At 43.1% G+C, this 25118-nt stretch overlaps 1 protein-coding gene and 1 long non-coding RNA gene across 7 annotated transcripts in view; one reads left to right on the forward strand and one right to left on the reverse strand.

Moving 5' to 3' along the window:
* Positions 1-25118, forward strand: part of Lars2 (leucyl-tRNA synthetase 2, mitochondrial) — a 107929-nt gene that overhangs the window by 26000 nt on the left and 56811 nt on the right. For all 4 annotated transcript variants that reach the window (XM_028890485.2, XM_028890488.2, XM_028890487.2 and 1 more), the window contains 2 exons: positions 11524-11615; positions 13682-13742. In XM_028890485.2, the coding sequence (XP_028746318.1) occupies positions 11524-11615; positions 13682-13742 (153 nt within the window). The remainder of the gene's footprint in view (positions 1-11523; positions 11616-13681; positions 13743-25118) is intronic.
* LOC119088381 lies at positions 447-20226 on the reverse strand. 3 transcript variants are annotated; one of them, XR_005092060.1, is made up of 4 exons: positions 19586-20201; positions 11123-11245; positions 8482-8842; positions 447-605 (listed from the first exon to the last, which is right to left on the reverse strand). It is a non-coding gene; the product is annotated as an uncharacterized LOC119088381 (long non-coding RNA). The 3 variants fall into 3 exon arrangements; XR_005092059.1 differs by lacking the exon at positions 447-605 and having other exon boundaries at positions 8093-8842; positions 11123-11302; positions 19586-20226; XR_005092058.1 differs by lacking the exon at positions 447-605 and having other exon boundaries at positions 8093-8842; positions 19586-20211.

Below are 25118 nucleotides of genomic sequence, written 5' to 3' on the forward strand. Positions count from 1 at the left end.
AAAGGGGGTGGGGGTGGGGCACTGTCTACTACCATAGCTGAAGTCCAAAGTCAGAGTGCACAACATTGGTCTGACCCTGTTCTGCTGCTTCCTAACTGGGGCACCTTGCATAGTCACTTAGCGCCTCTGACTCCCACTTCCCTAATTTGATCTAAAGGAAGAGATTTGGATTTAGCAGCAGTGGAGTAGTTCATAGGTGAGCACCTAGACCCTGGATTTGGTATCCAAGGAAAAGAGAAGGAGGGATGCAGAGAGGGAGGGAGGGAAGGGGGGGAGAGAAGAAGAGAGAGGGAGAGAGATATTGAGACTGACTGATTTCTCCTCAGGTTTCTATGAGGTCAGATTAGGTAGTGTGGTATGCCACGTGTCTGGTGCATAATACATCCCTTAATAAGCGATAGCTGTAATTATGATTTATACTGATTGATTTGCTCTGAGCTACTCAGAAAAGTGACTCAGCTCTATTTAATCAAGGTGTCCCTACAGTCTTCTGCTGGGAGCAGGCTACAGGGCTTCTCTGGTGAAGCTGCTACTGTTCATTGTTGCCAGTGATTCCTTCTGTTTGTCCATCTGGCTGAGTCTGCGCCTTGGATTTGAACCTGTTACTTGTTATTAGAATAAATATCAGAGTATTAGTCGGGGTTCTTTAGAGGATCAGAAACAGAACTGATATAATATATATATTATGTACTCTCTCTCTCTCTCTCTCACTCTCACTCTCACTGCACTGTGAGCTGGTCCTCTTGCCCATGCCTGGGTGAAAGGCACTGACATGTGGCTCAGGGTTGTTACAGCCCAGGGTGTGAGGACTTGGGCCCATCTTAGAAAACAGTGATTCCCTTGATTGGGAAGCTATTACTTAGGCCCAGATTTCAAGTCTTGACATTTTTCCTCCACCAGACACATTTTCCTGTGTCTGTGCCAGTGACCAGCTAACCTGTATGACTGTCTGATTGTAGTCCTCCAGAGGTAATCCAGGACCCTTAAACTATAACCTACATACTACCTTTAAATATGTTTAAGTCCAAAGTTATTTTGCATTTGTTTTCTTTCTCAACATGTTTTCCTTTGTTTTATTTTATATATATGGGTGTTTTGAGTGCATGTATGTCTGTGCACTAGTGTGCTTGCCTGGTGTCCAGGGATGCCAGAAGAGGATGACAGATCCTCTGGGACTGGACTTATGGGTGGTTATTAGCCACCATGTGGGTGTTAGTAACCAAACCTACTGGGTTCTCTGGAAGAGTGGCTAGTGCACTTAACCACTGAGACAACTTTCCAGCCCCTTTATAATGTTTTTTTCTGCCCTGCTGTCCCAAGCCTCCTGCATCCACAGTCCTTAATGATGTACATAGTTTTTCATAGGAATATCCTTGTTCTCATCTTTGTGTTTTTCACCCAGGTGTCTCCTTCTTAGGGTACTTCTCACTCTCCCCTATAAGTAAGGCCTTATTATTCTTCAAGATCTACTTAATTTTCCTTGCACTGTAACCTGCTTTCAATTCTGTAGCTCACATTTATCAGCACTTATGGGTAAAACCATAGACTACCCTGGCTAAGCTCATAGTTCTCTGTTACTGTCTTCTGCCTAATACTGTTTTAACTGTTTGGGACAGAGAAGGTCCCTGACTCTCTGTTAGTAGCATTTCAACTGTTTAATGGTTACTTGGAACACACTTTTTTTTTTTTTTTTTTTTTTAAATGCAGCTTACAAGATCCTTTGTTTCCGGCCAGACATAATGGTGCATACCTATAATCACAGTGCTGGGGAGCTAGTGGCAAGAGGAATGCTAGTTTTGAGGTCAATATAGGCAACACAGTAAGACCTTGCCTCAAATTAAACAAACCAAACAGCATCAAATAAAAGCAGTGTGCTCCTACTGTGAGCTGATCTGATTCATGGCCTCTACAGAAGGTGACAATGCAGATAATCATAGTGTCCTTGACTTAGCAGTCTTTTTAAGATTACCACTGAGTGTGAAAACTAAACATTTGAAAACCAGATAAAGGCAGTTTGCAAATAAGCTTGATGTCCTGAGTTTAATCCTCAGAACCCACATGAAGGTGGAAAGTGAGAATCAACTTAATAAGGTTGTCCTGTGACCTCCAAATGCACTCCATGGTATGTGCCCTGTACCCTCACAATAATAGTAAAAACTTTAAGCACTTGAAAGCCGTCAAGGAAACAGTGGATCCCCGAGTTTGGGCCCAAATGTGAAGCTTTCACCACCATGGCAGCACTCAAGCTTGCGTGTTCTGTAAGCTCTTCGGAATGGCAGTTTCTCTTGAGTTTGCTAGGGGTGGAGGTAGGACTGGGAGTGACCACATTTTGAAAAAGCTGTCTAGGTAGCTGGGCCAGGTTTCAAACAGGATGGATGGGTGGCATCTCTGCTGAGCCAAATAGATATGGCTGTCTAAGTTTGAGACCAAGTCACACTGACATCAGAAGAGAGCTAAAGGTCTTTAGCAGCTGACCTTAGCCATAGGAATGTGTAGACTGAGTGAGTACTGTGCAAGTGAGTAAGTACTAGGTGGTTTGGGGGAGGTAAATCAGGGCAGTGATGATGCCTGCTTTACCCAGAGGTGATGAGCAAGAAAACCCTTCAAACATGTAGTGCATCTATGTGTGATGCACACCCCAGAAATTCCAGAACTTAAGAGGGAGAGGTAGGAGGGTCAAGAAAGCAAAGCCAGCCTGGACTGTGTGCGACTGTCTCAAAAGACAAACAAACAAAACAGTGTAATGCAGTTTTGAGTGTAACCCAATTTCAGTGGCCACAATAAAGCATTCCTGAGACTTGCATGTTTACTCAAGGGCCATTTGAAGCCAGAATTAAATTCTTCTTTTTCTGCAGTCAGAGAAGGCTCTGCTGTAAATTGGTTGGTTGCTCCTTAAACTCAAAGGCTGCCTGATGACATACATAAAGCTTAGCTCCATATGGTGCTTTTGTTGTGTTTTCATATATTATATGCACAGATGGTTGGAAAATAAATTTTCTGCCTCCTACCTCAGCTGGTGTCCCCAGCATTCTGGCCCAGGAGTAGGGTGATGGAAGTATCAGAGTACTCATTCTCCTTACAGTGGGCTTGGACTAATTAGTTGCAGGCAGAGAGCTCATAGCCTTGTCCAAGTGTAGGAAGAAGTTGGGGATCAGTGACTAACAGCTGTCTAAGCACTGTGCAGTCACCCACAAAGGCTAGGTGCCAGGGACATTCTCAGCAAACAAGTGGTTGTGGATGTTTCCTCAGTTTTCAGCTAGTTGATGGATGTCTGTGATGTGCCCATAGTGCATGGTGTGGCATTTAGTTCCAGACTTTCAAATCTCTATGGCATCAGGAGGTAGGCAGTGGATTTCCAGGCTTATGCTCTCAGATGTGGTTTGAAGAAGCGAAGGCATGTCCACCTAGCACCTTGATTGGAAAGTGCCTGACTCGCCTGCCAGTCAGGTTCTTCTGCATTCCCACAGGAGGCATGCCCTTTGGGTATAGGTGTTTTTTCTTACTCTGAAGTAGTCACTTGATTTTTACATCTAATCTGTAATAATGGTTGTGTATTATGGTTGTGTATTACACTGGCTAAATGAAACTAAACACTGCATTTTTCATTTCTTGGAAATATAGTGCTGAATCCACTCCAGAGAAGCCAAGACACTGAAAATAGCATTTCTTTGTGAAACAGTAACCATGGTGCCTGCATCTGAAGCTGAATTGGTTTCAAATATAAAGCTTTGTTTTATGGGTGAGGGAGAGAAGCTGGCCATTGCTACCAGCTGGCTGGCCCTGTTCTGGAGGCATGCTCCTGTCTCTGGGGGAAAGGCAGGGAATCAGATGCCTCAGTCTCCTTCCTGCCCACATTTAAACCCCTCTGCTCAGCTCACTCTTGCTTCCTGTGTTAGAAGGACAAATGACCTCTTGCTTATTCCCCACCCTCTTCTTAAAGTATTTTAAAATTGTACATGAAATTCCACTTTCCCTCTTTTGTAAAAGAAATACAACATAGATAAGGCTGTAGCCTTGACTCCCTCAGCACCATGTCCCTTTTGCTGAGTAAGCTTGCCACTAGCCTACCTGCCCACCCTGAAATGTCTAGGTTCTCAGATCTGGAGGACAGGACTGTACACTAGATGTTAGCCAAGACCCAGCCCCCAGTCCTCACTCTCTTTCCAGCTCTGGTCTAACTTGCAGAGCTCTGACATTCATATAACTATATTCTGGGCTAGCAACTTCTGGTCTGCCATGATGCTAGCTGGTCTGACTCCTACTTGGGACCTCACACGGAGATGTTCCATCTGCCATCATATCCAGTTCTGACCCTCCTTTGAGAACTCACATCAGGGTAGCCCATCTTCCATGATAGTAGCCAGTTCTGACTCCTCTTTGAGACTTCACCTAGAGATGGGTTCCTACACTCCCATCCCTGCTTGCTTTGTATTAAACTGTGTTTCTCAAGCTGCCTGCCTAGTCTTTTGTGATTGACTTTGTGATCCAGTGAATTTAATTAGGTTTAATTACTAGTAGCTATTGCCACTGAAGAAAATCAGTATCTATCTCTGTCTCTGCCATCCACCCCCAGTAAACACTGACTGCTCTAGCGGGAGGAGGATCATGGGCCTTTCATCCTACTGTGGCTGGTTTTGAGGCATAGGCAAGCTAGGTGCAATCGGAGGGCAGGTAAATGGAGAAACCAGGGAATCTCCTTCCTGGCTCTTGCCTCAGCCACTGCCCAGCTCCTTGTGGCTCCATCTGGTGAGATGAGCACATTTACATGCCTGCTCACACATCAGCCATGGGCACTGCCTACTGCTGCTTCAGTCTCTTAGGTTCTAGGTGGCCATGGTGTCTCTGTCAGCTTTGAGGTAGTGATGCTGTCCTGCCTTTCTGAATTTTGGGGTGGCTTTACTGTCTTTGTAGCTTCTCATCCAACTTACACACTTAGAGGATTTGTTCTAAGAACTAGATTGTGTGGTTTTTCAAATTTCTTGTTCTTTCTCCTCCTCTTTTCTTCATTCTTCCCCCACCTCTCCCTACCCCGACAGGGTTTCTCTGTGTAGCTCTAGCTGTCCTGGAACTCATTCTGTAGACCAGGCTGGCCTCAAACTCAGAGATCCGCCTGCCTCTGCCTCCTGAGTGATGGGATTAAAGGCGTGTGCCGCTGCTGCCTGGCTGAAGTGTACTGATTGCTAATTTAAGTAACTGGGACTTCTTGATTCAGCCTCTGAATAATTTTACATTTATTATCTTAAAATTATCACTTTTTATCTTCTGCCACCTTCCATGATGTCACATTCCCACTGTTCTGAAATTGACATGATGGATTTTTAAAGTATATCTTAAGTAGGTTTATAAAAATAGATCAAATATCTGGAAAAAATGAAGCTATAGGAAGCATTCACACCTAAGAAGAGGTTAGCTTAGGGAATAAAAAGAGGTCAGCTTAAATCAAGAATGCTCAGGGTCTGCCATGTATTACTTTATTTCAAGAAGGGGCCTTGTTATGTTGCCCAGGCTAGCTTCAAATTCTCAGTACTTCTTCAGCTTTTCAAATAGCTGGGATTATAGGTGTGTATCACCACAACTACCCGGGCCCTAGCATATCAATGCAGATGCCCATTTTTCTTTATGGTAGATTGGCATGTTTGTACATGTACGCTATAGGTGCAATAACTTACTTTAACTGTGGAAGTTCATTGATATAAAGAGAAATGTCATTTTAAAACTAACAAGAAGAGGAGTTGGAGAGATGACTCTGGTTAAGAGCCCTGGCTGCTCTTCCAGAGGACCATGTTCAATTCCCAGCACCCACATGGCAACTCAAAATTGTAACTCCAGTTCTAGAGGACCTGACACTTTCACACCAATGTACATAAAAAAAATGAAAAAAAAATCTAACCAAAAGAGTATAAAGTTCTTCTAGTGAATGGTTTGGACAATTTTTGCACAGAGAAGCCAAGGGTAAGAAACTATAGCTATCTTTTTTGTTTTGTGGTATTTGAGATTAAATCTATAGCTTTGTACATTCTAAGCATGCCTTCTACCACTCAAAGCCCAGAGATAATATCATGTGCCTGGAATGTGTTACACGATAGCTGAGTTTTATTTTGTTTTTGAAGCAGGGGCTTACTGTGTAGCCCAGGCTAACCCTGAATTCATGATCCTCCTACCTGAACTTCCTGATGCTGGAATTACAGGTGCATGCTATTGACTAGGATACAGTCTGCTGCCAGAGGGACAGAGACACTTGGGTCTATTGCAGTGATGCTTAGATCTTTACTTCCTATTTCTCCCACATTGGGAGTGAGACATCTTACAGCAAGGAAATGCGCTGTACATGTGGCCCCAGGGCTTATGAGCAGGGAACCTTCCTGGTTTAAAGAAATTTAACTTGCAGGGACATTTAGTCCAGTGACCTGGTGGATGGTGGAAGGAATGCTCCTGACTTTGAGTTATAGGAAAGACTTCCCAGAGTGGGTTAGACAGTTGAATTTGTTAATTTTTGTGAAGAATTTGAAATATTAAGATTTTCTGACTTTATGTTCATAGACAGCTTGGATAGCATGTGATCTAAAAATATCTTCTCATGTTAATTCTATCTGAAAATGAAAATAGAAATGAATAAATTTGTTATATAAATGCAGACTCTGTGTGTGTGTGTGTGTGTGTGTTTGTGTGTGCGCGCGCGCATGTGTATAAGATGTGTGATATATGACAGTCTCTTGCTGTATTGACTTTATCTAAAAATCCAGATAGCACCTAACAGAATGTTAATGGGCAGAAACATTGGACCAGTGCCATTGGTGGTTCTGACAAAGACTCCAAGTGATGATTAAGTTTCCTTTTCTGTAGAACAGTTACACAACAGCTACCCTGTTCTTCCAAGGAAGCAACCTGGGAGAATTCAGCGCAGCTTAAGCAGAACTTAAGTGCAGGCCTGGCAGTGTGGAAGAATTCCTGAATAACCCAGAACCGGGGATTTTAGTTCCTGAAAAAGAGGGGCGGGGGGGGGGGGGGGAGGCAAACACAGGAAGACGGTCTTCTGTGGATACAGCAGTGTTCCAGAGCAGGCTGTGTGCCAAGGACGCTTGTTTAATGAGGCTTCCTGGCTCCTGGGTACTGAAACTTAGGTTAGACCAACTTCAGCAAAAAGGGAGGTTTCATTTTGATAGATGATAGTAAAACTCACAGGATCCAAGGAAATGTTGCAGGGGCTTAGGCACTCTGGGTACCGGGACCAGGTCCTTGAGGCTCATCTGGGTCTGGACCTGCTTCAGCTTCCATTCTGCTTTCTCAGATGTCACCACGAGGTTGTCCTACCACTGGGAATCCTTGTGAGAAGAGTTCCTACCACTGCAGTAGCTAGTCTGTCTTCAGAAAAACCTGGGGAAGGGTCCAAACTCATGGGTCCTTCTCTATTATGGAAGAGTTTTGAAATTGGCCATCTATACCAGAGCTGTGTGAAGATTAAGAGGAAGCAGTTTCTGAGATGGGGGATGCTTTTAGGGAGGATGGAACACCCCATATTTCATGGAAGGAAAGAGACCTCATGTCCCAACTGTGTTGGGATATATCTAGTCAGGTTCCCAAAGCTGAACAGAATAGATTTACTCAGCGAATGTTAGAATTTTGGTTTTAGAGATTTGTATACATGCTGAGGCAAGAGCTAGCTCACAGTAGGCAGTAAGGGAAAAGGACCCATGCTGAAAACTATACATCTCCTATATATGCTACTGTGGGAGTGGGTGCTAAGGTAAAAAGAGAATATAAGGGTTAAAAAAAAAAAAGAAGCCAAGAGCACTAAAGATAGAGACAAAGATACTTGCATCTGGATATGAGATATCCAAGTGGACCATGAGAGACAAATAGGCTCCAGGAAACAAGACCAGTGATAACAGGCTAGCTGGCTAGTTTCCAAAAGACCTTTCCCCTTTGGGAGATACTTGCTAGGTACTGTTGCTTATTACTTATTCTTGCTTTTAATGCAGCTAATTATAATAGTCTGAGATGTAGTAAGGATGGCTGATAACATGCCAGCACATTATCAGGAAAGAGATCCCAGACAGTACTGTAGACAAGGCAATAACCAAGAACACGGCAGTGAGAATGAAGAGAGCTCCATATAATTAACAGTACTTGGGACACCCTAAAGGTCAGGAGATAGCAACAACAGCAGTGACTGTAGATAGTCAGGATGAAGACTAACAAAGCCAGGGCACTCAGTGCAATTAACATTAAGCAAGACACCTACAAATGGGAAGGAAGTAACCCTAGCCAAATAACTGACAGCTTGCATATAGTCATGGCCAGTAAGCCAGAGTCAGAGGTGGACAGAAGGGCCTTCAACTAACCTTAACTAGGGGAGCAGTGCATGAACATCAGATGATTGTCTTATTGTTTGGACCAGGGGAACATGTTGAATGTATGTGGGCCTTCCTTTGACTTCACCCATGACAGCCCCAAGAATTAACCATTCTCAATAGAGATTACCTCAGTCTTTTGTCCAATATCTGCCATTGCCCTATAAAAACCTGGACAAAGGAAATGTTTCTTCTGTCTTGGAAACTCCACCCTCTCTCAAGAGTTTCTTCTCACTTTTTCTTAAGTTCTTGGTTTTTCTATGATAATTCTTAATAAGGCCTGTTTCCATCTTGCACACTCCCATGAGAATCCGTGTCATTAATCTTCACTGGTGTGAGACAGCATACTCAGCACCACTGTCCCAGGTTGATTTTCTTATAAACGTGAACATCCAGCATCTTAAGTCCTTAGGTCATGCATAACTTGACTGTGAAAGGTCCCATCACACTCAGAAACTCTGCATCAGTGCTTTTGTATTCTGTACAGATGCCTATGATATAATGTTAAATGAAAAAGGCAGGTCACAAAACGCTTTGTGTAACAGGTTCTGTTCCCATAGAAACTACGTGTTCCTGTATATGTTTGGATGAGTATTTTGTCTGCATGTATGTCTGTGCACCATGTGCATGCAGTGCCCACAGAGACCAGAAGAGGGCATTGGATGCCATGGGACTGGAGTTATAACAGTTTTGAACTGCTGTGTGGGTGTTGGGAATCAAATCTGGGTCCTTTGGAAGAGCAGCCAGTGCTCTTAACCATTGAGCCATCTTTCCAGCTCCAACTGTATTATGTTTTTAATTTGCAAAACATCAGTGAAGGAAAAAAAGAATAGGAATCTATTTCCAGTTGACTACAGAAGATTTGGGGACTTTTTGCTCTTGTGCACACAGGTAAGCACTAGAGAAGCCAGGAAAGTTAACCCACAGGCATCCTTCAAAAGAAGGAGATGCTTACCTGTCTTTCTGGAATGCTTGGAATGGATATAGTTTACAACCTGGTGATCCTTTGCTATCTGTTGAGCCAACCTCCACCCACATCCCCCAGAATTTATGTTTTACTTATCCTAGACCCTTTTACCTAAATCTTGAGCATTGCTTCTAGGCCATGAAACCCATCCTTATGAGTGATGTCATTTCTGCCTTATATCAGCCTAAATGTCTTCAATGTTAACACCCACAGTCATTATGTTTACCTCAGTCATTCTCCTTAAATCCTAAATCTTGGGCTCCATTTCTAAGTCAACAGTACCCATCTTCTCTGTGAAAGAAACTTAAACACATCTTAAGCTTTGCTATACTCAGGGGACTGAGTTAACTGTTATCAAAAAACTTTTTATTTCCCAAAATTGCTGTGCTTAAATATGGCTAAAATAAACCAACTGATGTTAGACTCTCCAAGTTTGGCTGAGCACCAGTTACCTAAGTTAGACTGATCGAGTTTCATTCTTCTCTTACCTGGATTATTTCCCTGCTGCCTGCAAGGACCCTGTTGTGGAATATTTGTTTAACCAGCCAAAGATTTGTTAACATTTGTTCATGCTGCATTTGTTAACTATGTAAAGACGTGTTGCATTTGCGTAAATTAAATAAAATTAACCTGGACCCAGAGAGGCGGGGTTAGCAACTGGTTGATAGGAAGTAAGAGAGGGGAGCCAGTAAAGAGAGAAAGTTAGCCAGTGCGCTCTCTCTCCTCTCTCTCTCTCTCTCTCTCTCTCTCTCTCTCTCTCTTTCTCTCTCTCTCTCTCAAGTTTTTCAAGACAGGGTTTCTCTGTAGCTTTGGAGTCTGTCCTGGAACTTGCTCTGTAGATCAGGCTGGCCTTGAACTCACAGAGATCTGCCTGCCTCTGCCTCCCGAGTGCTGGGATTAAAGGTGTGCACCACCACCACCACCACCACCACCACCACCACCACCACCACCACCACCACCACCACCACCTCCCAGCTGCTACTCTCTCTTAAGCGCGAAGGTTTTCACCCTAGCCTTTGAGGCTTTTATTAGAACATAGAGATTTGGTTAGAACTACCTTTAGCATCAGCAACAGAGCCATTGCCTGGGGGAACAGAATCCCCTCAAGGCTAAAGTGCAGCCACTGTAGAGAAGGTAAAACAACAGAACTACCCTCCACCCCCAAGGAAATGACCTACTACCCAATTCTTAGTCTTAAATGTGGCTGGTGGCTGCTGCATTGGAGAACACAGTTCCATAACTGGAAAATTCTAGCATGAGACAAACATTTTGAAAGCCTAGACATTTTATTTTTCCAAGACAAACAATCTGGGTTTTGGTGGTCTCGTTAGACATGGTCTCACTATGTAGACCAGGCTGGTCTGGAACTCATGGGGATCTGCCTGCCTCTGCTTGCAGAGTGCTGGGATTAAAGATGTGCAAACCTATTGAGGCAGGATATCTTAAACCTAGGTCTCTAGCCAGCTTGTTCCTAGGGTTCCCTGTTTCCACCTTCAGAAGAAGCTGCAATTAGAGATGGACTGCCATGTCCACTGGCATTTATGTAGACCCTGGGGATCCAAACTCCCATTCTCTTGCTTTGTGGCAAGCACTTTAATCACTGTGCCATCTCATCTCCCCTGCCCTGTTCTGGTTTTTTAATGAGCCATGGTTTACTTTGGAGTACCTCTTCCTTAGCCAGTGATCCGTTTTAGTGAGGGGAGTAGTGTTCTAGCCTTTCTCTTAGCCAACTATTTTTCATACTGAATTTTGTAAAGCTTTATATGAAGCTTTCTGGATATCACTCTTAACCCTTTACTCTCACCTCACTGTCCAGTTATGAAGATGGTCTCAGGTTTTATGGGATGATTGGTAGAGGTTCTGCATCTGTACTTGGAACATATTCTTTATTCTTCAATGGACATGTTCTTTGAAAAGACATCATTTTCTTTAAAAAAAAAATTTTTTTTTTAGACCAGACTCCTGAATCCCTGTTCACAAGGCTCTGTTAAAAAAGAAAAACAGTGATAGGCGAAGGAAGGAGGGATCATGAAAAAACGTCCCTCCTGGAACTCAGATACCATGTGAAGAGGGCAGCCTGTTAGAGTCAGGTGGAAAAGAGCAAGGTAGCAGAAGGAAAGGTAGTCTTCCTGGTAAGGCATGACTCCTTTTTATAAATCCATTGTCATGTTTTCTCTGTCATTTCCACTTTGTTCTTTATACCAGGTTATCAACCCCATGGGGTGGGATGCATTTGGATTGCCTGCTGAAAATGCTGCCATCGAGAGGAATTTGCACCCAGAAAGCTGGACTCAAAGGTAAATGTTTAATGCATACTCAAACACTTGTATATGGAAACCTTTTTAAAATATTTTTAAGTCTATGCATGAGAGAGACCAGGAAGCAAAAAAGAACAAACACAAAAACCACCACAACATTGGCAAATTGCCAAGAGAAAAATAAACAGCAAGGTGTGCACTAGTGTTTGTCTAGTTAGTTGGTTAGTTAGGGGGCAAGGTACATGTGTCACAGTGGCACATATGGAGGTTATGGGACAATTTATGGGAGTAAGTTCTCTTCTCCCATTTTGTGGGTTGTGGAGATCAAACTTGGGCTGTGAGGCTTGGAAGAAAACACCTTTACCCACTGAGCCATTGTGCAGCTCCTGATGTTTGCCTTTTAATACTCAGTATTCCTAAGAAATACCAAGGAAGGTTGGTGTTTGTTTATTCAGAGGTTGTTTGGATGCTTGTTATTTACCAAGCTATTCTTTCTTGGAGCACTTACCTTTATGAAGAAAGCAAAGTGGAGAGAATTGCATTTGTTCAGTTTCAACAGGCTTCTTGTCTTTTAGACCTGAGTTTGACTATATCATTCTCATTTTCTGTGAAAATTTAATTTTTGTTTTCATCATTTATGAGCAAGGAACAACTTAGTGTAGCTAAGTGAGGCTAGGTATGGCTTTTTCTTAACACGCCATGGCTCAGACTTCCCAACCTCTCCCTGCTGGTAAAGTACAGAACACCTTATACTAGAATCTTCTTGGACCCTTCATCATCTCACCCTTCAGATGCAGAAGGGCAGTTCAAGGGCCTGTCTTTGGAACCTCCACTGACTCTTCTCTTCTCCTTTCCCCTCCTCTCCCTTTACCATCTGCCCCCCTTTCTTTAAGAAGAATATACATGAATGTATAGGTATGGGACCCCATACATGTGCTCAGCTGAACATGTCCACTGGGAATCCAAAGCAGGATGTCAAGTGTCTTCCTGTATCACTTTACTGTTCTGAAACAGGGTCTGTCATTGAGCTGGAAGCTTACTGTTTTAGCTAGTCTGGCTGGTCAGTAAGCTCTCAAGACCTGCTTGGCTCTATCTGCTCCAAGGCAAGGATTACGGCATGCAAGCCATGCTTGGCATTTTACATGGATTGTGGGGATTTGAATTCAGGTCCTTGTGCTTGTAAACTGAGCACTCTTATCTCCCCCCCCCCAACTATCCCCCACAACACATACACACACTGTCTCCCCAGCCCCTTCACCAGTCTTATTTCTACCCAAGGCTGCATGGCAGGAAACTCACTGTGTTCTCTTTCCATCATATAATTAATTCTAGATTAATGGAAGTGATATAAAAGGATAAAAGGATAAAATGACAACTCTAATAAAGTAGATCAAATGTGGCATAAGTTGATTCCCAGCAACAAGAACTAAATTGACTAGTGCACTTCTCTGTTATCCAATCTCGGGGCAGGTTTAGGTTCTGATTGACAGAACACTGTGTGGTTTTTTTTGAATTTCCCAAGTTTGTACATTAAGAGTGGTGTGTGTGTGTGTGTGTGTGTGTGTGTGTGTGTGTGTGTGTGTGTGTGTTTTGTGTGTGTGTAGGTGTAACATTCACACACACAGTTCTGGGGATTGAATCCAGACCTTACACATGCCAGGCAAGAGCTTCTTCCACTGAGCTCCAAGCCAGTCTGGACATAAAGGTTTTTATTTGTTCATTTGTTTATTTATTTATATTTTAGATCTCTTTAAAACTTGCTTGCTTGACTTAACTATATATAGAACATAGACATATGGAGAGTCCAGGATCATACATTCTAGAGGTTGCTTGTCAGAGTGGCCAGGGGAAGGAGCTGCCTTCAGGGCCAAGACCAAGGTGACATCTAGTGATGAGCAGGTCCAGATCCTGTATGTCTGCTTGCATATTGATATTTTACTGACTCTTACGGTTTGGCCTTTTGTTTTTCTGCCAGGGCAAAGCAACAGTTAAGGCTTCCTTGACTGAGCTAGACTTTTTAAGTTTTCTAAAACATCCTTAAAATGTAGTTCATCTATGGCCCTGACTTCCTCTCAAAGTCAAACTTGCTTCCCTTTGTTCCACAGCAATATTAAATACATGAAGAAACAGCTTGACCGCCTCGGCCTGTGCTTCAGCTGGGACAGGGTGAGTCGGCCTTTCTTCCTGGGGGCTCAGCTCTGTTCAGGGAAAGGCCTGATTTCGTGGGGCTCTTCCTCTTGTTCGTGTTGGGAGAAGGAGGAGAGTTGAGAGGTCACAGGAGGAAAGGCTTAGTACTCCACAAACACAACAGAACCTGAGTGGGTATTTTGCCTGTGAACAAGTAATTTTCTGTGGGATTAAGCTAAGAGAGTTAACTTATTTGACTTCATAATGGGCTGTGCTGTGTGTAGCAAAGGCTTTGCACAAGGATTTCTGGCTCATAGAAACAATTTAAAGGGGTTTTTGGAATCCACATTAAAGTGATTAAATATTAACCTGCTGGTCCTCTGGGTGATTAACTGGCCATATATTTATATTTTATTCTGTGCTCAGAATCAGTAAACACACAGTTCTGCCACATACAGACTTTGGTCTGTATCTCTATCAAAAAGTTACACACCTGGGGGCTGGAGAGATGGCTCAGTGGTTAAGAGCACTGACTGCTCTTCCAGAGGACCTGGGTTCAGTTCCCAGCACCCACATGTCAGCTAACAACTGACTCTAACTCCAAGATCTGGCACGCTCACATAGACATACATGCAGGCAAAATACCAATGCAAATGAAATAAAAGTACCTAAGTTATTATTATTTTTTTTAAAGTTACACACAAAAGCCAATGGGAAATACCAGACTCAGGAGGGTTCACAGAGGATCATGCCAGCTGTGAAAATACTCTTTAGAGGCCCAGGCATTAGAGGAGTAAGCTGCTGGGTAAGAGCTGCTGTTTGTCCTTCAGTGAAAGGCCCCATCCATGCTATGATCCCTCTTATCACCCACTCACTCTGCAGACTGAGTGGGGTTTTACTGAAGCATTGGGATAAATGTAAATTCAAGTCCCTTCCCTTCCTAGCAACCTCTTGAATGATTGATACAAAATGAGTATGGTGAAAAAAGACAAAGGCCGTGCTGCTGAAAAGAACATTTAAATTTGTTTAAAAAAATTGTTTTGTTTTGGGGCTCTCCCATGGGAAATTGTGGGGGTCTGCCAAGGGAAAAACTGGTTGTGACCTTTTATTAGGGGTGAGGGTGAGGGACTTGGGAGTGAGGATATTGTTGCAGCAGTAGGGGGCTACATGTCTCTCCTTCCTGAAATTGTTTGCCCAAGGTGGAACAATTTTTTTAAACAAATTTAAATGGACAGTTGTACTCTAAAGGATCTACTGACTATTTAGTGTCTTGATTGTAAAACAGGATTCCTACAAGATTACACATGACCATGTTCAGTCTTTATTGGTCAACCCCAAGCCCCAGTGACACACTTTCTCCAAGGCCATGCCTACTCCAATAAGTTCACACTTTTTAATCCTTTCAAATAGTGCTACTCTCTAAGCATTCAAATACATGTGCCCTTGGGGGCCATTCTTACACAAACTACCACACTATCCCTTGTCTTAAAAAACCAAAAATAGCAAAACTTTTAGAACACACCTAGAAGTTGGCAGGGCACTGCAGATGTTTTGCATATTATAAGATCACAATCAGGAATCGACACCAGTATGATACTGTTAGCTAGAGCTTAGCTCTTACTCAGATCCCCTCCCACATCTGCAGTATTGTGCTGTTTAGTCACTTGCAGGTTTGTGTGACCACCAGCTGCTCCATTGTCTGTTTCATAGGAATGTCTAAGGTCAGCCAGAGTCATCTCTACCTGCGGTCCACTTTACCTGCCCATTTTGATGCTTCCTGGAATTGTAGGGGTGGTGGTGGTGGTGGTGGTGAGGTATTGTGGCTCTCTGTTTCAGAAGTTTCATTTTGGTAGGATGGTTTGAATTTCTGGGCCATGGTGAGGTAGAGCATCATGTTCAAGCAGAGCTGTTCCCTCATGGCAGACAGGAAGCTGAGACAGTTTTCTAGGAGTCTCTTTCTCTGCCCTGGCAACTTAACACTGTCCTCAACATCTATTCCAGTGTGGATCCTTTGGTTTTAGTTTTGCCTGCTGTTTAGTATATGGATGCTCTTGCCCAGGGTCCTTCTCAGAGCTGACTTTCTCTAAGCTCAGGGCCTACGCAGCCCTCCGTCCCACCTTGGTCACCAGTCTTTGAATCTTTTTTCTTCTATTTTCTGGAAAACTTGTTGTTTTTATGTAGAACCAATGTTGTTTTTAGTATTGGTACTAATTTGTTTTTGTATTTTTAGATTTTTTATTATTTTCTTTAATTCATCCAGCCCCATTTTTCTTCTCAAGAAAAGAAATGCCTTTTCTTAGCTAGGTGCCTTTTCCTTATTTTGCTGTTATGTTCATCATAGACCATATATGTTCAGAAGTTTTCTGGAGTACAAACAGATATTTAATGAAAATTTATTTTTGCTTCCTACAATGTCTTTCACAGTTTAGAATGTTGCATCCTCCTTGTTTGTTTCAGAATCTCTCCTGGACTGAGTTTTCTGCTGTTTTCTTCCTTAAGACAGAGGTGGGATAGTGTGTGATTGAAGAGACCCATCAGTCCGAGGGGAGGAGAAGGGACAAAATGAGGAGACCAAGGGCCATTTTATTTAATTGACGAGATAAAGCTGTGCTCTTTGCAAGCCATAGTCCCAGAGTCTCATAGGAACCAGCAGATGGCTAAGGGACAAGTAGCCACATATTTGAAAAATAAGATAGCTCGGCAGTGCTAGCTTGTCCCCAGACAGAAAAGACATCGCCTTGTAGTCAGGTCACAGCTTCGCTCTCCCTGACTCCCCGGGTGAGAAGGCCTATAGGAGGGCCCAGCTCTTGAGCTATGTGCTCATTGTCCTTACAGCAAAAGATGAGTTCTCTGGATTGTGAAGCATACATTCCTAGAATTAATGTGTTTCTAGTGAGCCAAGATGATTGTGAAGTGTTCTCAGGACCTCCTGTGCTTCACTCTTTCAGATGTTATTCCCAGAGCAGTGTGTGCCGTATTGAGAAGAAACTGAAAGCTGAATGCAACTAGCTCAGCATCTATTAAAGGGAGAGAAGAGGGGGAGAAAGAAGAGAGAAAGGAGTGGGGAGAGAGGGCTTTTATTTGTGAAGCACTTACTTTCTGGAATAATTGGTAGACTTTCTGAAAAGGTGTAGACTGTGTTTATGTTAGTCAGCTTACCATTACTAACAAATACTGAGATTATTGACTCACAGAGAGAAAAAGACCATCCTGGCTCACAGCCTAGGAGGATCCATGATTGATTAAGTCTGTGGAGAGGAATTAGCATATTATGGCAAGGAGCATGCCAAAGAGCAGAGCTGTTCACTTCATAGGCGGGAATGGATGGCAGAAAAAGGAGAGGAAGAGACTGAGGATATGGCCCCTGAATGAAAAAAAGAAATAATGTCTGAGTGAGGTAACCCAGAACCAGAAAGACAAACACGTTATGTACTCACTCATAACAGGCTACAATCCACAGCCCCAGAGAAGCTAGGTAACGAGGAGGACTCTAAGAGGAACACATGGATTTCCCTGGGAAGGGGAAATAGATGAGATTTCCTGGGTAAACTGGGGATGGGTGGAGGGAGTGGAGTGGAGGGGAACATGAGAGATTGGGTTGATTGAGTTGAGGTGAGACAGAGTGGGAGAGTAATGAAAGAGATCTTGATAGAGGGGGTCATTTTGGGGTTAGGGAGAAACCTAGTGCCAGGGAAACTCCCAGGAATCCACAGAGATGACCCCAGCTAGGACTCCTAGTAATAGTGGAGAGGGCCTGAACTGGCCTTCTCCTGTAATCAGATTGGTGACTGCCTATTGTAATCAGAGAGACTTCATCCAGTAACTGATGGAAGCAGATGCAGAGATCCACAGCCAAGCACTGGGCCTAGCTTGGGGAGTCCAGTTGAAGAAAGGGAGGAGGGATTGTATGAGCAAGGGGAGTGGGGGAAGATCATGATGGGGGGAACCCACAGAGACAGCTGATCTAAGCTAGAGGGAGGGAGCTCATTGAGTCTGGACTGACAACCAGGGAACTTGCATGGGACTGACCTAGGCTCTCTGCTTGTGGTGACAGTTGTTTAGCTTGGTCTGTTTCCCCCAGCAGTGGGATCAGGACCTGTCCCTGACACATGAACTGGCTTTTTGGAACCTGTTCCCCATGCTGGGATGCCTTGCCCAGCCTTGATGCAAGGGGAGGAGCTTGGTTCTGCCTCAACTTGATATACCATGCTTTGCTGATGCCCACGGCAGGCGTGCCCCTTCTGAATGGAGGAGGAGTGGATGGGGTGATAAATGGGAGGTGGGGGGAGGGAACAGGAAGAGAGGAGCGAGGAAACTGTGGTTGATATGTAAAATAAATGAAAAATTTAATAGAAAAAAGAAATAAAAAGGAAAGAAATAAAAAAAATGACTGCTCCTAGATATGGTGAAGGAGGAGGTTTATTATACATATGAGGGAGAGCATAGCCAGAGGCAGGGACATCTGGGAGAGTCCAGAGTGGACATGGCTAGACTGAGCTGGGCCATATGAAGAGAAGGGGGAAGGGAGAGGGGTGAGGAGTCGCTGACCAAGAGGTGGTCTGGGCTAAGAGACTGGTCAAGAGAGTCAAGGGTAGACGAAAAGAGAAAAGGGGATTGGAATAGCAAAATAGCTGGATTATAGGGAAGGGCAGCTGGGAAAAGGGCAGCCCAGACCCTGGGCTGGAGAAGTTTGGGGTAGGGGGTCTGTATGCCATCTAGGAGGGCCCTTAACAGATAGGGACTGAGGGATGCCGTGAGAACCTGGCAGCCAGATCCACTTTGATGTGATAAATAGGCACATCAGCTGATATTCAGGAGAATGGGTCATTGGTTGAAATCTGAAATTTCTTGGGTTTGGATGAGGACAGGTATTGCCTTCTGCCTCTCAAGCTCAGAAGGATGAAGTAATCTTTGAAGGAAATGATATTAAGCTTGTTTCAGATTCAGTGGCCTGATTTAGCAAGCCACAACAGGTAAAAACAGTGATATCAGAAAGTTTTTGAATGGTATCTTTGTGTCTGAAAAGGGAATAGTGCGGCAGGCTAATGAGTAAGACCTAAGTTACCCTGAATTATAAGTATGATTTGGGGTGTCTTTTGGGACAATGAAAGACTTGTATTGAGAAAAAAAAGTGATCTCATGCCCTGTACTTAGCCTGTGTTTGTACTAGATTAGACCTTTTGTTGGCTGTGAGTTTTCCAAATTTTTCTCACCAGTCTGGATAAGGCTGGGTGTCTACTATGGATAGCACTGATGCTTTACATCTTGCATAACGGTAAACAGCTATTAAGAGTGCCTTCTATACCTTATAACCTGAATAAGACCCAGTCGGCACCGAGGGCTTTATGGCATCCCCTTTGTCTACACAAGTATTTTTGTTTCCATCTCTCTTGCTTTCTCATCATGGTGTAATTTCATCTGTAAAGAATTCAGGGCTGGAGAGATGACTCCGTAGGTCAGACTGCTTCCTGTGTAGTCATGAGGTCTAGAGTTCAGATCCAGCACTCATATAACAAGCCATGTGTCCCACACACACCTGGAACCCCAGCTTAGAGTGGGGTGGAGACAGCAGGATCATTTTGGCTTGCTGTATTCCAGCCTGGCTTGTAAAATGAGTTCCAGGTTCAAGGAGAGACCTTGCCTTAAAGGAACAGGTAGGAAGTGATAGAGGATGGTAGTGTTTTCTTCTGGCATCATATAAATGTACAAGTGTGTACACACGTACACACACACACTGACAGAGGGAGGAGGGGAGGGGAAGGAGAGGGAATGAGAGGAAGCGAGCCTGAGAGCAGCTAACATGCTTTAGCATCATGGATTAGCAGCTCACACATTTCACATTTTCAGGGCTATGTTGGGATTTCTTTCTGCCTCGGGCTTACCTGTTTCGGTCTTTCCTTCCCCACCTTGGATGGTGGTTACAGTTCAGGAATAGTGTCCTCTTCATCCCAAACACACAGGCCCTGCATCCTTTCTGCCTGAGTTCACTTTCAGATACCATGGTTACAATTACAAAACAAAAAGTCATTATTGCTTCAAGGTCCTGGCACCTTATTTACATATGTGACTAAACATTGAATTGGAATGGTTGAACCACTAGAAATAGCTAGCCCTATGGGGTAGCAGATATATTTTTAAATGAAGTTTTTAATTTTAAAGGAATCAAAAGCATCTTAAAACAAAAAGTACTTAGAGGTAGGCGAGTGCCTGACAACCAGGTTGGGGAGAAGCTTCCATTGTGAGAGCTCAGAGCCAGTTGCCTTGACAACATGTGGCAGACACTCCAAGTATTTGACTAAGCCAGTCTCCTTTTAGGTCCTTCCTTACAAGCAAAGCTGTTTGTCTGGCCAGTCTCTAGCTCTGGGTTTCTGGTGCTCCCTCAGAAAAATGAGTGTTTCCTTTGGGTGTTCCCTGTAGAAGAAACTCACTTTTAAGAGGGAAAGGTGGAGCTTTGTTTTTGCCAAAGTGATTTTTGCCTTCCTCCACTTGAACCCTAGCCTAAAATAAATAAGTTAATTAATTAAAATTTAAAAAAGAAATCACGGGGTTAGGAGCTGGGAAATGGTTCAGTCACTAAAATGCCTGCTGTACATGCACAAACACCTACATAAAGGCTGGGTGAGGACTGGGAGTGTGGAGCTAGGGGATCCCTGGAGCTTGCTTTCTAGCCAGCCTAGCCACACTGATAAGCTCCAGGTTAGTAAGAGAACTCCCCCACCCCCACCCAAAAAAAATAAAATAGAGAGTGACAGAAGATGCCTCTTGTTACACCAACCCCAGGCAGTGTAAAGTGTAGGATCACAATGTGGAGGAGTCACTTCACTGAGATCCCAGATAGACAGCTAGTTGGTGCTCTCTAGAGCTCACAGAGTATAAAAGCTGACACCTTGATAGAGAGCTATGTGGAGTGAAGCCAAATTGTAGCTGCTTTCAGAGCTATGCATTTGAATTACCTGACTATTTGTGTTGAAACCAATAATACATTAATGCAGGTGTGGGCTTGTTTGTGTATGAGTGATTTTCACACATGTATGTATGTGCATGTCTGAAGAGGGTGTTGGATCTCTTGGAACTGGACTTAAAGACAGATGTGGGTTGCCAAATGTATGCTGGAACCAGTCCTTTGCAAGTGCAGCAAGTGCTCTTGACTGCTGGGCCAGCTCTCCAGCTGTGTGAACTCATTTAAGCAGGGAAAAGTAAGGTACAGAAATGTTGGGGGACATGGGGACAGTCAGCCCTGTTTGCTTTTTCTGTGGTCTCATCAAGAAGTCTTACCAAACTGTGCCTTCTGTGCCTGTGGGCAGATGAGGATGGAAGGGAGCCCCACCCCACAGATAGAAGGTGTCTGAGTGGGTCCTGCAGATGTGGTTGAATCTGAATATTTGGGTTCATGGGCTAGATTCCAAGGGTGATCTTTAAATACTTCTGTGTGTTGATAACTGTTTTATTGGGGGACAAACCAGTATATCCCATATGTCTCTCTGACTTCAAAATCGAAACATTTATTACATAAACTTATTACATGAGATTTTCTAAATCAGACCACCACTTGGGGGCATATTCAGTCATTTAAACTCTAGATGCTAAAATACATCAATTGTCCCTAGCAGACAAAGGTTTCTGGCGCTTTTCCAGCTGTGTTCAGCGGAGGGACCAAATCTGACGGAGGAGGGAAACTAAGTAAATAGACTAGCCCCAGGAAATGATATTTAATTTCCTTTGTTACTTCTTATGGACCACCTACTAGAGAGTTGCCTAGTTAATGTTCCTTTGATCTGCTTGTGGCTTCAGACTTAAATTGAAATAATATAAAAACTTGGATCAAGATTGCTCTATTAGCGTTTAAAGCTAAAAAGAGTGTATGGTGCCTCACCTCTGTAAACCTAACACTTGAGAGGGTGAGACAGGAAGATTGCCCTGAGTGTACGACCAGCCTGGGTTACATACAAGATTCTATCTCAAAACACAGAAAATGCAACCCATGTATAGCTGAATAAGTTGAAGGGACTGTCTTTTTTTGTGGGGGGGGGGGTCTTTTTTCCTTTTTTTTTTTTTGGTTTTTCGAAACAGGGTTTCTCTGTGTAGTTTTGGTGCTTGTCCTGGATCTCACTTGGTAGTCCAGGCTGGCCTCGAATTCACAGAGATCCGCCTGGCTCTGCCTCCTGAGTGCTGGGATTAAAGGTATGTGCCACCACCGCCCGGCCAGGGGACTGTCTTTTATGTTAACTCTATAGTGTTAAAACATACCCCACTAGATGGTAGGCACCTAAGCTCACTCAAGGTGCACACGCACACACACACACACACACACACACACACACACACACACACACACACGAGCGCACATGTGAACACTCAGTGGTGACAAAGAATTGTTTCTAGCCAAGTACTCATCAGGGAGCAGAGTTTCTGCCTTAGAGAGAGGGGAGACTGTTAATATTTTCATGGGTGTTAAGTCCTATGGTCTCTTGACTGAAGAACTATGTTTTGAATAAGTAGTTCGCAGTGAACACATGAAAAGAGGGCTTTGTTTTTTAATCATTTGGCTAAACTAAAAGCTTTTAAGTGATGTAATTTCAAAAAAATGCCTTTGATGACTTTAGAAGACTAGAATTCACTGTTTTCATTTTATTCTGTTCCTAATGGGCTGATCACGGAAGGTTCCAGAAAGGATGTGTGACTCTCAAAATGTACATTACTTGACTTAGTAAGAAAGCTGGACTACCATGGTAGGTAGGTTTAGCATGGAGAACACAGTACTCTCCTCAGGCCTAGCCTCCTTGGGTACAGCAGTGGCCCTGACCATCAGCAGCTAACATTATGTTTCCTACAGATGGAAACAGATGCAGAAGCAACAGTAGAACAGGTCAAGTCCAGATGTGAAGTTAGGGAAAAAAGTGGGGCCCAAACTCCACACCCCTCTTTCACCTTAGCTGATGATGCCCAAAAGGAATATAGGTGAATGGTTGGCTAGGTAAAGATCTCTCTCTCTCTCTCCACTTACTCTACCCTTGCTTTTCTACTTCAGGTAAAACTGATTTCTAAAACCAAAAACCTAGTTGAAGATAATGCTGTTCTATTGCTATGTGACTTTTATTCAGTGTCTGGAAGCAGATCCAGGGGCGTAGAGAGTGTATTATAAAACAATTCATTATAAAATACTCTCATTATAATGCATATTCTTTATAATTCATGTTATATTTTATTATAATGTATTCATTGGAAAGATTTTGATATTTTATTATGAGCAACTCACATACACACAAAATAAGCTGTTAAATGGGTCCCATTGCTAGTTTCATTTTTTCTTATTTGCTTTACATACTTCTTTAAAACTATAGTGGATAAAGATTTTTTTTTTAAAAAAAAGATATTTCTACAATAGCAAGGTCTAAGAAAATTTTCCCATAATCCTCACCCACCCTACCCTTTAATTCAATCTATTTTCCCTGTGTATTTGTGACCTCAATGCAATGAGAATTTAACTATGAAACTTAAATGAGGTATACAAATTTGCATACAGACTTTTACATGTCTAACTTATTCTTAATTCAGCAGCATTTTTGGGGTACCTCAGTGTTAGAGAACATAAGATGATGAGTAAAACAAAATAGAAGATGGCTCCTGACATGTTTGTTAAAAATGGAAAATTTAAAGATACTTGACTAGAAAACTAAAGAGAATGATTCTGTGCCATGCTAGCAGGTCAAGGTTGAAAAGTCAGCATTAGTATTGATAAAGTTGATTTGGAGAGGCAAGCTACTTCCTGTCAGTTAGTCTGATTCTTGAGCTGGTAGAGTTCCTCATGCCTGGCACCCCTGTATACCAGGTGTCTATGGAGTCCCTGGGAGCTGGTGATTCATGTATGTGGCAGAGAAAACACAGCTTAGGTATTGTGGGGGTCAGGCTGCTGGGGACCACCATTTGATTGGCTAGTTTGTCAGTATGTCTTATCACGAGGAGATGGAAATGGTGGTCAGAGGTGAGTTATTCTGTACCTTTAAAAAAGATTCATTTATTTATTTTATGTATATGTGTATTTTGTTTGCATTTATGTCCACTACTCAAGGGCATCGGATTCCCTGAGACTACAGATATAAACAGTTCTGAGCTGCCATGTGGGTGCTGGGAATTGAACTCAGGACCTGGAAGAACAGACAGTTCTCTTACTGAGCTGATTCTCTCTAATCCCTGTTCTGCATTTTAAAAAACTGTTTTCTGGGCTGGGGTTATAGCTCTATGTTAGAGCACTTATTAGCATGCCTGAGTCGTTGGGTTTGATTTCTATTACCACGCCAAAGTTTTGTTTTTTCATATTAGCACTCTGTTGTTTAAAACAACAATAACAAAACAGCATATAAAACGACCAAGGAAAGCTAGGAATGCAACTCAGTTGGTAGAATGCTTGCCTAACATGCAGGAAGCCCTGGGTTAGATCTCCAGCAGCTCACAGTTCAGGTGTAGTAAGTGGCATTTGCCTGTGATCTGCACTCAAGAGATAGAAGCAGGTAGATCAGAAATTCAGAGTTTGAGGCTAACCTGGAATACATGAGATCCTGTCTCAAAAGGAGTGAGCGAATAAATCTAGCATAAGAAAGGCAACCCTTTTAGAGTACTGCTTCCTACTATACCTGCCTTCCGCCTGGGTTTGAAGCTTTCCTCACTTGTTCATCTTAAGGAATACAGAAGTGCTCTGCATTTGGGGTAAAGTATACCTACCTTTCCTTGAAAGTCAACTACAAATGGAGCCATTTGAGACACACTTTCCTGTTACCCCCTGTAGGCGGACTTTTCCTTTCCACCCTCCAGTTCCCAAATAACTGACAGGGAGACTCAATATTAATTATAAACGCTCAGCCGATAGCTCGGGCTTATTACAAACTAGCTCTTACAACTTAAATGAACCCATATCTCTTATATAAGTTCTACCACGTGGCTCATGGCTTATTACCTCGTTTTGTACATGTCCTGTTTCCTCTGTGTCTAGCTGTCAACTCTCAAGACTCCTCTCTTTTTCTTTCCAACATCCTCCTTGTCTGGCTTGCTTGCCCTGCTATAGGCCAGTCAGCTTTTTATTAACCAATGCAAGTAATACATATTTACAGTGTACGAAGATTGCTTCACAGCAACCCCTTTTCTCTTTTTCCACCTATGGCAGTGCTGAGGATTAACTTCAAGGCCTCGGGGTTGCTAGGGAAGCACTCTACTACTAAGGGACACACAGCCCTTTATCCACTTCATTTACGCTTTTTAAAGTTCAATAGAAAAAAGAAATACATGGCGGTTATAATCTGGTTTGACTTTACCAACTTCAAACCTCGTCAGTTTATCAAGGTCCATTTTTAAAAATTCTATATTAAATGTGTTTTTCAGGCAGAAAGTAAACTTTAGATTAATCTCCCCATATTTGATTCA

The sequence above is a fragment of the Peromyscus leucopus genome, chromosome 7 (assembly GCF_004664715.2).
Source record: "Peromyscus leucopus breed LL Stock chromosome 7, UCI_PerLeu_2.1, whole genome shotgun sequence".
NCBI lineage: Eukaryota > Metazoa > Chordata > Mammalia > Rodentia > Cricetidae > Peromyscus > Peromyscus leucopus.